General features: G+C 46.8%; 1 protein-coding gene across 1 annotated transcript in view; it reads right to left on the minus strand.

The window, feature by feature from the left end:
* Nucleotides 1-177: 177 nt before the first annotated feature.
* The window catches only part of mark4b (MAP/microtubule affinity-regulating kinase 4b), a 44,570-nt gene continuing 31,892 nt past the window's right edge, over nt 178-12,855 (minus strand). The window contains exons 14-17 of the mRNA XM_083680935.1: nt 12,319-12,422; nt 8,562-8,837; nt 4,551-4,595; nt 178-3,000 (exon numbers count right to left, since the gene is read on the minus strand). Coding sequence (XP_083537061.1) covers nt 2,667-3,000; nt 4,551-4,595; nt 8,562-8,837; nt 12,319-12,422 — 759 coding nt within the window. The 3' untranslated portion in view covers nt 178-2,666. The remainder of the gene's footprint in view (nt 3,001-4,550; nt 4,596-8,561; nt 8,838-12,318; nt 12,423-12,855) is intronic.

Genomic DNA, 12,855 nt, shown 5'->3' on the forward strand with positions numbered 1-12,855 from the left:
TTGTCAGCCCTGAACACACACACACACACACACGCACACACACACACACACACACAATTTAACAGCACTGTAAATGTAAGCCTCAAACACTTTGACACAATAAACAGACAATTTAACCATCTACCCTTGGTAGGTAAAACAAAAAAGACAACTGGGTCAAAATGTGAAAGAGTTTGAAAGAACAATTTATTTTTGTTTCACACAATTTTTTCCTCTGAGACATGCAGCGATTGCAGGTCAGTCATTTCCATAGTTTCACCCCTTTTTATCGATAACAGTGACTGCTTCAAACACACGACTACAGTACTTCCTACTCTTGGCGCATGGTCCTAGGCTTTTTAAGCAATAGCTACTGTAATGTTTTGGGCAAGAGAGGCCCTATTTTGGGCATGGTTGCAAAACAGTTAGCCCTAAATCACAGCGTTCACATTGTAAGACATTTGTGGCCATCTGTTGCAACGAAAATCTCCCATGATCCCTTGCAATGGGAAAAGTCATAGTGACATGAATAACTGTGTGTACTGTCCCCATATACGTGTGCAATACATCGAAAAGAAAGTGGAAAATGATCGTTTCAAAACAGCTTAATATTTGAGAATGTTTGGCAGACGGGCAGAGACGGGGCAGGGGGTGTCACCGGTTTATTGAATATCCTGTCACTGCACTGCATACAGTAGCAGTGAAACACAAGCTAATCCAGAAACGAGAACGTCATCATGATTCACCTGTGAGTTCTTTACCATGACAGACCTCATGACGAAAGTGGAGGGACGTCCAGCTGCAACAACAACAATGACGACACACCCTGAGCTGGAGAAATGTGAGAGAATGGCACATGATTGACAGATTGACCAGTGTTTCTCATCTCCATTCATGGGGATCCACAGGGTGTAGGTTTATATTCCAGCCCAAGTCAACTAAATAAACCAATCATTAAAGACCTTGAGGGGTTGATTCAGGTCCTTGTGTGTGTGTGGGTGTGTGTGTGAGTGTGTGCGCGCGAAGTTGTTTTGTGTGTGTGTGGTCTAGACACACCCAGTGGGTACCCCAGAAGCAGCATCGAGGAACACTGATCTAAACTAAAGCTCACAGCCTCCTGTCCCCAACTGAATGTGAAACTCTGCCAGGCCTGCTTTTCTGGCCCACTGAAGGTGAAGGGGATCCCTTACAGCCGATTGGTGCAAACCCAAGCTAGAGACACAGCCATGGCCTGTCTGCCTGCCTTGGTGCTATTGTGAGCATCTTGGGGCTTTCTAAAAAATCTGCAAGCCTAGCCCAAGAGTTTGGCGTAAATCTCTCATTGACCTTAATGCATGATTTACGTGAAAATCTGAGTTACAAACGCAGATCTGTGAGGGCCCAACCCTGACTTGAGAGGAATGTCAGGATTGATTTCAACAAGGCTGTCCAGGGTGACATTCGAAACAACCACGCTCCTCCTCGTTCTCGTGTGCCTCTCAACAACACCGGTGTCTGATTGGTCATGAGATAGGCAGCTGTCTCTCCTACGGACCAATAGCGGAGCGTTGCCAAGGGGAGAGCCAGGAAGCATTTTGGAGCAGAATCAGGGGGCCAAGAGGACGTAGGAATCATTGGAGAGAGGCAGATGTATGATGTAACTCCCAAGCCTCGCTGTTGTTCTGCTCATCTGTGTTCGATCAACATGTCTGTTCTCTTTTTGATCAGAATGTGTAGATGAGTGAAATTACCGTGAAAATAGTGCTGACGGGCATATCATTGTGGAACTGTGATAACGAACTCACCAACTAAATACTAAACACAGTTTACAATCTAGTTCTCAATTGCGGCCTTGTGTGTTTACTGTACCATTTGAGAGGAAATACAATTCCAAGAGGTGATATTGCTGAACCAAAGATGCTACAAGGTGAAGGTGTAGTTAAAAGTCCATCTAGATTACCTGCTGAAACGCAGAGAAACAAGTGTAACTGGCTCCGAAGAGCAGGGCACCAATAGCTCAGGTTTAGACGCTGCAGTCAGGCAGCATCGCACATCTGTAACCAACATATCGGTATATACAAACACCCAAAATAAAACTCCAAAAGAACAGCAAAGTGGGGGCTCTTCCAAAACGAGTGGACGATGGATGAGTGAGCAGAAGGTTCTGGCATGATTTTATCAGAGCAAATCTTTGAGTTTGTCTCTGCATTTCTGCATGTCTACCTCTAGAGGCTAGAGGGACTGTTGGCCCTTAGTTCTGAAATATTCACTCTGTCTGCGTCAATCAAAAAAGAAAAATAACCTAGGTCAAGCCCATTGAAGCAAAAAAAAAAAAGAAAGAAAGATTTTTTTTTAAAAACATTCAAATAGCAGCAGTTGAAAAGGAATGACAACAAATATAATATAACCATAATGATGTTGACAAAACAAATATCTTCATCTGCAAATATGGAATTAAAAAATAACAGCTAGACTCTGTAGATTGACGTAATATGGAGGTGGTGTCTGTCTAAGCAGGGTCTATAGGGTCATAGGTCAGCCGTGCCTGTGCGTCTGTGTGTCCGCGTGGCCCCTGAAGCGGCTCTTTGGCGGGGGTGAGGCAGGGTTGGCAGTGGGGTTCTGGGCGGGAGGCTCTCTCCGCCCCACGGTCCCCGGGTCAGACTGTCCTGTGGCATGCTGGTACCACTCTGCCCCACCCCCTGTCGCCCTCAGAGCTCCAGCTCCTTGGACACTTTGGTGGCGATGTCTCGGAAGGCCAGTGGCGCCCCCCACAGGCGCTTGAAGCGCACGCCGCTGGTCTCGGCCGGTCCGGCGGGCAGCTGACACACCTCAGCCTCGAAGGCCACGCGGGCGCCGGCCGCCCCATGGGTGCAGGAGAGCAGGAAGGGCCCCGCCAGGTGGACCTGGCAACCGCAGCCCTGAGCCGCCTCCCGCAGCGCCAGGACCACCTCCGCCGGGTCCCGCGGGCTCCGGACCCTCACATCCCAGCCGCATCGGGGGGTCCGGGGCTCTGCCGCTTTTTGATGCCCAGGTAGATGGCGACTGCAGGGGGGCGGGGTGGATGGAATGGAGAGATGGGGAGATGGAATGAGGGAGGATGGAGGTGAGGTGTCGGTGTGAAGAGACATGAGTGTGGGTGAGTGGAGGGGAGTGGGGGGGACAAGAGGGAAATCAATTAATATCACATCAGGTTTGGTTTAACAGAGACAAACAAGGGGCTTAATGTATCATCAACCTCTCCCTTCTCTGAACAGTCTTCACAGGCTGATCATGTTTCAAGCAGTGGTGCTCTGGGTTCATAGGGGATGGGAGAGTAGATGTTTATGTCAAATAATAATAAATATGTTATGTTGTTCACGTTTGTTTTGTCACTCTGAATGTTGTTGTTTTATGTTTTTTTTTTTTTTATGATGTTGTTGTGTTACTCTGATGATAGTGAAAGGAGACAATCGGAACGATCATTCATATTTGAATAGCAGTGCACTACTACTACAGATCACTGACAGGCAGGTGGACAACACACATTTACCTGTTTGAGGACACAGGTTCTCTCCCACATGATACAGTACCTGAGGTCCAACCACCATACAGAGCACCTTTCATTACCTCAGGACACAGGCATGCATGACGCAACGACTTGAAATCCAACTGAATACATATTCCAACTATTGTTGAAAACAGTATTTTGATCTGTCGAGGTTAGCGCTTTCTACAGTATGTTTGGTATTGTTTCTGTAAACTGCTGTCCTAGTGGGTCACAGAGTCTGCTAGTGACGTCTTACCTTGCTAACACATCAGGGTTGGGGTCGGTTGAATTTCAATCCAGTCAGGAAGTCAATTGAAATTACAATTCAATGATTGCAAATACAGCATTTATTTGAGTTTCTTTTTTATTGTAAATTCAAATCACTTCCTGAATTGACTGAACTGAAATTGAATGAACCCCAATCCTGAAACCCATCAGCTACTGTAGTTATGGGAGTGAACATAAGCAGGACAATATAGAACTGAACGTAGGGGAGGCGGTGGAGATAGAAATCGTAGGACAGGCTCATTGCATTCGGTTCCATGCATCACAATGAGCCCGTCCTCCGATTTCTACCTCCATCAGCCTCCCCTGAATTTTACTGTCCATTTCTAAATAGGAGTGTGTAACTACCTATTCCTTCATGAATCTTGTTTGGACAGGTCCATTTGGTAAGATGGGGGGAGTTTACCCTATGATCAAACACAGAGAATCTACCTACTCCACAACCGTGTTATTGAAGGAGGCACTCACAGGCATCTACCACACGACACCACGTCTAATATCTATCTAGAAGTCACACCCTCGAGGGCATTTACCATGCTCTGAGATTTACCTGCTGGTTTTATCCTGTGACTGTGCTGACTGTGCTGCTTGGGCAACAGCTGAGGGAGGGGAAAGAACAGAGGAGCCTTCAATAACCTGTCAGTGACTGGGCAGATACGGGGTGATTGTGGTCCTGTGTGGCTCAGTTGTTAGAGCACACGCAACGCTAAGGTTGTGGGTTCAATTTCCACTGGGACGCCTCCCAGAGAGGCATGTACTGGACACGGTAGACCTCACTCACCTTGTGACCGGAGATCGGCAGACTCTCTCAGGTTCGTCTGTGACCCTCAAGAAGAAGACAAAAAGTTGGTGTTAGGAATAAATCAGCCAATTAAACATGAGAGAAACATGGACACCCTTGTTCCCACCCCCTTCCTGTTCCAAACCTCCAATCAGCAAGGCCACATCAATCACAACATTGACACGTCATCAGCAGCAACAACAACAACAACAATAACAACCATCAACTCATCACAGTGCAACAGTCAGTGACATCAACCTTCACTACGAACAAATAAATAAATAATATAATAATCATAATCATATAATAATAATAATGATGATAATAATAAGATAATGAATAACAAAAAAATAAATAAAACTAAGAAAAGAAACAGACGTGTGAAGCCAGACGTGGGATGATGTCTAAAGGAAAGGCTCTGGGCAGGTTCTTGTGTGGTCCAAGCGACTACAAAGCTGTTTGTGTCCTTGCTTTCGAAGAATGACTCTTACGTGTTTGGAGATAGATCCTAAATGGGTGACATTTTCTGATGTCAATGTTCTGCTGAGAACACCTTTTCCTATGATTATGACTCTTCCTATGACTATCAATGCAAAATCGTGTTCAATCACATGGCATTCAGCAGTGGAACATCTCAAGAAGAGGGCTCATGTTTTGCGTTATCCTACTCCAAAAATTCACTACACTTCCATCTATCCGACACAAGGGGGCGCTCTTGTTGTAGTACTAGAGCAGCAGAACCTCCCAGTTCCAAATGAGGTTCCCACCAACCTGGCAACCCGTATGCCATTCTGGGAGTGGCCTGAGAGGACTAGTCTCATAGGAAATCTTCACCTAACAAGATATATAGAAAATATGTGTTTGTTTATTAGGATCTACTTTAGCCCATGATGGGCTTATATTCCAAGAGTCTAGGCAAGTAAGTGTGTGAGTGTGAGTGTGTGTGTGTGTGTGTGTGTGTGTGTGTGTGTGTGTGTGTGTGTGTGTGTGTGTGTGTGTGTGTGTGTGTGTGTATTCAGTGGTAAGGGTTGAATAAAGAAGAGGGTCCTGGGCAGCCTTTGCCTCTGGTTGTGACAGTGAAGGGGATCCCCTTAAGAGGGTGGATAAAGAGGCTATTAGGTAACTAATCCTGCTTTAAACTGTCAACCAGACTCCCAGGACGAGAGGCATCTCCTTACAGACACAACCTGTGGCCAGTTTCCATTTCTCCCATGGGAAGGGCTTTGTGTTGGGGTTGTGGTTCAGGCGGAAACCAAATCATGTACATAATCGACTGTGTCAAATCCGCAATCCTAACTCCAGGACTGGCTACTTATTAACCACTTGAGCAACATTATGGAGTAATTAAATGAGTAACAGTCTTTACAATGCTGCTAAAAAGCTCTTTAGGCTGCACATATAACTTCTACAGTTGTTGTTTGTTCTGTGTGTGTGTGTGTTGGGGGTGGGGGTGGGGTCACACTCGTTTCAAAGGTGAAGAATAAAACAACCTTTTGTTTCATATGTGTGCCATGACGTGTAACACCCTCTAGCTGCTATCACTGCAACAATCAGCTGATAGACATCAATGTGATGTAGTGTAGCCTGGCCTTCAATGATGTAGCCTATCCACATGGATTATATGATGTAGCCTGGCCTTCAATGATGTAGCCTATCCACATGGATTATATGATGTAGCCTAGCCTTCTATGATGTAGCCTATCCACATGGATTATATGATGTAGCCTAGCCTTCTATGATGTAGCCTATCCACATGGATTATATGATGTAGCCTAGCCTTCTATGATGTTGCCTATCCACATGGATTATATGATGTAGCCTAGCCTTCTATGATGTAGCCTATCCACATGGATTATATGATGTAGCCTAGCCTTCTATGATGTAGCCTATCCACATGGATTATATGATGTAGTCTATCCTTCTATCATTATATGATATAGTCTATCTTTATATGACGTAGCCTATCCACATGAATTATATGATTAAGGATTATGATTTGATCATGTGAATAAACTGTGGTGAACTGGTTTGTACATTGACTGAACACATTTGCGGACAATTAGCATGTTGATGAATCCTCTTCCTCTCCTCTTCCTCAAGAGAGTACGCTGTGTCACCTGTTGCATCTAGTACTGAACACAGCCAATAGACAGGGAGAACATAGACTGAGGCAGGGAATGGTTGGGGAGGGGTTGCTGGCAGGCAGACGGACAGACGGACAGACAGACAGACAGACAGACAGGCGGGCAGAGTGAATAGAGCCAGAGAGGAATGGGAAGAAGAACTTACTAACTGTTTTTGATCCCTGTGGAAGAGTGCAGCCCGAAACTGACTTGTTTGAGCTCTGACGCTTCGTGGGGTCAAGATTGACCCTACGAAGAAGAGAAAGAGATGAGAGACAGAACGAGAGAGAGAGAGAGAGAGAGAGAGAGAAAGATTGATGTCGGGAAAAAAAGAAGGATACAAGATTGCAGCTGATCAGCAAGGAAAAGCAAAAAAGTTGTTTAGAAACAGAAACAGAAACAAACAAACAAACAAAGCACCATAAAAACAGCCAAGACCGAGAAAAAGAGAGAGAAAAAAGGGGGGATTGTGAGGGAAATGTGAACTTGGGGGAAGGAGTGGGGTTTCGAAGTAGGTTTGGTTAATAAAGGAGTTAGCCTGAAGAAAGTCAATGCAGATTAAGGAGAGCCAGGTGAGAGGGGGACATCAGAAGCCATCCAGTCTGGGGGGGACACAAGAAGACCCTGCCAGGTACGTGCTAAAGCGCTAACGAAAAACAGCGGCTAAACTCTGGACAAACTCTGGTTCGTCAACCCTGACGCTATCATGCTAGCAAACCTAGTATCGTGTATCTAATAAGTCCCCTTCAAACATAGATTTTTAAAGAGTGACCCTAATGAATGTTTAACTGTGCATCCCTGGAACCCGATATCCACTCCACACTGTTTTCTCCTACAGTTGGTTTGTTTGTTTATCAGGATCCCTTTTAAGTCTATCGTAGGCTAACATTCAAACGTCCTTCAATAAAATGCATTGTGGGAGAGAAAGGCTTAAAGAATAGAGCTTTCTGGACTGCGGGGTCGTTGTGCTCGTTGTACTCCACCGTCCGCCTTTCACGCTCAAGATGTCACGGCGGATAGAACAGGGAGAAACCTGATCGAAACCTGAGATGGGAGATCATTGTTGGGTACAGTGTGGGTGATCTTCATTGAGTTACTTAAAGTGAACAACACTTGCTTACACCCTTGATGCGTCTTCAGTTGAACAATGTAGCGAGGGCACCATATAGAACCTACAAGCCATCCTTCCGGTTTGACGCTGTGTATTAATATGACCTCCTGTTAAGCTGTTTATACTGCAGTTCCTTACATGCTTTACCTCAACCAGGTAATCCCGGCTGCTTCTACCCTCACTATAAACTACATGTAGCTACAGAGAACCAGCTGTGTGATTATAAACGACATGTAGCATATAGCATGTAGCTACAGAGAGCTAGCTGTGTGATTATAAACGACATGTAGCATATAGCATGTAGCTACAGAGAGCTAGCTGTGTGATTATAAATTACATGTAGCATGCAGCTACAGAGAGCTAGCTGTGTGGTTATAAACTACATGTAGCATATAGCATGTAGCTACAGAGAGCTAGCTGTGTGATTATAAATTACATGTAGCATGCAGCTTCAGAGAGCTAGCTGTGTGGTTAGGCCTACAGCATACCTGGCTACATATGAGTTTGAGTTGAGTTTTCCTGGAGTGCCCAGCTGGGAGGGAGGGTTGAAACTTGTTCGATGAACCCAAGCTCAAAGCTCTGAACCCAAGCTCTTTGAGACAAGCTCAAACAAGCTTAGCATGATTCTCAAATACTACAGTATTTGGTCTACTCTGGGCGAGCACAACAGAAGCCTAGCTGTGCGTACTACAGTAAACTGTGGCTCACACACGCACGCACGCACGCATACCAACCCCCCACCTCCCACCCCCACCCCCTCCCCCACTCTCCTCCTACCTGCGTGTGAGCTTGGAGGTGAGTTTGCTGAAGAGGTTGGAGGTGGCACGGGTGCGCGTGTGGGGCAGGGGGCTGGCGTCATGGTGGGACAGGGTGGGGGAGACAGGCGGGGCGTGGGAGGGGGGGCGCCGGTCCCTCAGCTGGCCCCCGTGGAAGGTGCTGCGGATGGTGGACCCCCGGGTGAGGCGGGAGCCTGAGGAGGAGCCTGCAGACGCCCCAGCCCCCGCTATGCTGTGAGTGGAGGGAGACGCCGGGGGCAGTCGATGGGATAGGGAGCTAGAAGAGATAAAGATGGAGGGAGAGAGAAAGAGAGACAGATGTAGAGTGTGTGTGTGTGTGTGAGAGAGAGAGAGAGCGAGAGAGAGAGAGAGAATATAATAAGAGAGACATAATTACACATAATTAGACACAAAAATAAGACCAACATGCTCTCCTGCTTTGTAGATTTCCAGGAAACATGATCTCATCAAAACAATAAGTACAAAAACAACAATGTGCTGCCAAAACTGGAGACAAACCAACACACTTGTTTTCTGGGGTGAAACAGGGATGCAACATCAGCCCAACTGTATTGAATGTCTCTATTCATGGACAATGGCCTGGTCTCACTCTAATCTAATGCCTCCTGTTTGCAGATGATCTGTTGATTCTGTCCCCGACAAAGGAGGGACTAGAGAAACAACCAGATCATCTGCAACAGTTCTGTCAGACCTGGGCCCTGACAACCAACCCCAACAAGATGACAACCATGATATTCCAAAAAAGGTTTTACTGGGTTCCACATAGAAGTTACACACACATGCGCGCGCACACATGCACACACACACACACACACACACACACACACACACACACAACTCTGTAAGAGCATTCTAAGAGTACAGAGGAAACCTCCAAACAATGCTGAGCAGAATTAGGCCAATTTCCCCTCCTCATTAATATCCAAACAAAGGTCAAAAAGAGCCTTTTCAACCCTACAAAGGCTCAGGACAGCACTCAGAAAATCCTATTGGAATGAGACAACAAAGAAACAAGTACACTTGAATGTTCTTTGGCCCTAAACAGACAGTACACATGGCAGACTAACCTGACCACCGTGACTGACCAGAAACTGAGGAAGACATTGACTATGTACTGACTCAGAGAGCACAGCCTGGCAGTAGAAACAGCCTGGCAGTAGAAACAGTAGAAACAGCCTGGCAGTAGAAACAGCCTGGCAGGGGCGTTCAGTGGCGTAGCACAATAAGGCGCATACCATATCATCGCAAGGTCCCTGGTTCGATTCCGGCCATCGACATATCCTGCATGTCATCCCTGCATGTCATCCCAGAAATGCCCTAATATATATATATAAAAGAAACAGCCTGGCAGTAGAAACAGCAGAAACAGCCTGGCAGTAGAAACAGTAGAAACAGCCCACCACAGGCAGACCTGGCCGGGTGTGTACGCTCAGCCCCAAAAAGAGCTAGGAACTTCCTCTTACACTTCCTCCTACATTTCAACACATATGCAGAAATGAGAGCAGAATTCTCTCCCCAAACGACGAACTTGACACACAGACAAAGTGAAAATCTAATTCCTAATCTGGGAAAAAGTCTGCAGGTGGCTTGCTGCCACAGCCGTAGGGACAGGGTGTGACAACTAGGAGGAGTTGTTATTGTTACCACTGTTAATAGTGTTACTGTGATGTTATATCATCACTTTCTTTTCTGTCACTGTTGATGTGTTGTTATTATAAGTTAGAGAGTGTGAAGTAGAGAGAGAGAGAGAGAGAAAAAGAGAGTACACATATTTCTTACCCACATTAATCTGCTAGTGAACCATGAACAGGGAGGTGATCAGTCCCTATCAATACATCACAAACAAACTCTGGCACAAACCATCACATGACAAATATCTGCTGAGGCAAACTATGTCAGCCAGAAAAAGCTTTTAGCTGTGTTTAGTTGAGCGTGAAGGCAGAGGCTCATACACCATTAGACAGGCACACGCGCACGCACGCACACACGCACGCACGCACAAGCACACACAAACACACACACACACAAACAGAAGGGGCGGAGTGGGTGTGTGGAAATTCAGGATGTCCGGAGAAGGAGAGAGTAAGGGAGAGAGGAGAGAAAAGAGAGAGAGAGAGACACACACACACACACACACACACACACACACACACACACACAGAGAGACAGAGAGAGAGAGAGAGACAGACAGACAGAGACAGAGAAAAAGAGACAGAGACAGAGACAGAGAGAAAGAGACAGGGCCAGAGCAGGTGGCAGTGAGAGGCAGAGAAACACAGAGAGTAGATGAAGCTGTTAGCCAGCAGAAGGACAGAGTGAGGTGGAGCGTGGACCAGCAGTGACCACCTCTCCCTCTTCTGTCCCCCCTCATCCCTCCATCTCCTCTCTTCCACTTGGCACAGCTCCCTCTCCCTATTCCCCCACTCCTCCTGGCCCTCTGCTAACACCTCTCCCTGGCTAACTGGCCGGCCCTCTCTGCTGGCCTGGGGCCGCTTTGGTTAACGCTCCAGAAACCAACCCTCTCACGCCCCACGCACACACACACACACACAAAATCACCATCTGCCATACAAACACACACACACACACACACACACACACACACACACACACAAACAAAATCACCATCTGCCACACACACACACACACACACACACACACACACACGTGCACGCACGCACACACACAGGGCCAAGTGGGGCAGACATATTAGATCCTTTTGGTTGATCTGCATCTGTTTGACAGCACAAAGATTTACCGTCAACCTGAACTGGCTCTACAGAGGAGACATGAGCTAGGAGCTAGGAGTGGAGGAGGACGTGTGTGTGTGTGTGTGTGTGTGTGTGTGTGTGCACTTGACTGGACATGTACAGTATTCTAATTATTTGCTTCCATATATAGCATGTCATTGTATGAGTGCATGTCAGCCTTGTGTACGTGTACGTGTGCGTGTGTGTGTGTGTTATCCATGTGCCCCTACGTGTGTGTGTGTGTGTGTGTGTCTGTATTTGTTTGTTTCCCGTCAAGCCCTCTAGTGTGGCATTGCATTGATACGGCCGGGGAGTTGAGTCCAGTTGGCCCAGTGCCCGCCCCCTCAGCCCACCCCAGGGGACTGGCCCGCCGTCCGGCAGGCACACCGCTACACCTAGTGGCCACTGGCAGTACTGTTTGTAGTTCTCAGTTGTAGTTCTTCCAGAAAAAGACAATTCCCAATGCAATTCCAATTAGCAGAGAGAAAGGGAGAGAGAGAGAGAGAGAGAGAGAGAGAGAGAGAGAGAGAGAGAGAGAGAAAGGGGGAGAGAGAGAGAGAGAGAGAGAGCGTGAGAAAGGGAGAGAGAGAGAGAGAGAGAGAGAGAGAATGGCGAGAAGGTGGTGGCGTCTGTTGAGCTCTGAGACCGTGGAGCAGACGGCCATCTGTCACGGCCACAGAGAGGGCCATCACACTGGGTGACACACACACACACACACACACACACACACACACACACACACACACACACACACACACACACACACACAGACACACACATACACTTAAGCTCTTTATCTTCTATTCGAGGGATGGTGTGGGTGTTGGACACAACCCAACCATACCCTAAGCACACACACACACACACACACACACACACTTGGATGAATGAATATATAGACACTCCCATTTCTCTATTTCACAACAGGAAACATTCCTAAACATCTGTACAGCAGGCGTACACAGCAGACACACACACGCTCCTCACCTGTTCTCTTTCCCGTTCTGCAGAAGGGTGTGTCTGTCCGTGCTGGAGCGGTCCGTACACACGTACGTGTTCCGTCTGGTCATGGCACTGGCTGGGATGTTGTTCTGAAAAGCACGGAGAACATCACGCTAGACTTGATTTCCACGTTGACTTCAAAACATCAACCAATGCCCTCTCCGTCTGATTTTAACACGGTTATGAGACTTTTTTAGGAAGTAAACACAGAACTCGCTTTTTTTGTGATAGCTGCACGTGAAATGGTGGTAGTTGGAGACGGTATGCATCGTGGATTGACTAGAAATACACATGAAAATGGATTTGGGGTGAACTTCCTCTTTAATGTACAGTAGGTACAGTCTCAGTCTCCTTATGAGGGGTTAAACCCGGGGTAATCTCCATGCTCTGGGTTCATACAGTTGCTGTGCAACTCCATGTATTGCCCATATGCTCCATGTACACTTAAATGTAATCTCTTAGTCGCGTTAATCTCTAGATTCCTTGTTGCTGCCTGTCCTAATCACGGCGATGTCTCCCCCT

Source organism: Argentina silus (assembly GCF_951799395.1).
Source record: "Argentina silus genome assembly, chromosome: 11".
In the NCBI taxonomy this organism is placed as follows: domain Eukaryota; kingdom Metazoa; phylum Chordata; class Actinopteri; order Argentiniformes; family Argentinidae; genus Argentina; species Argentina silus.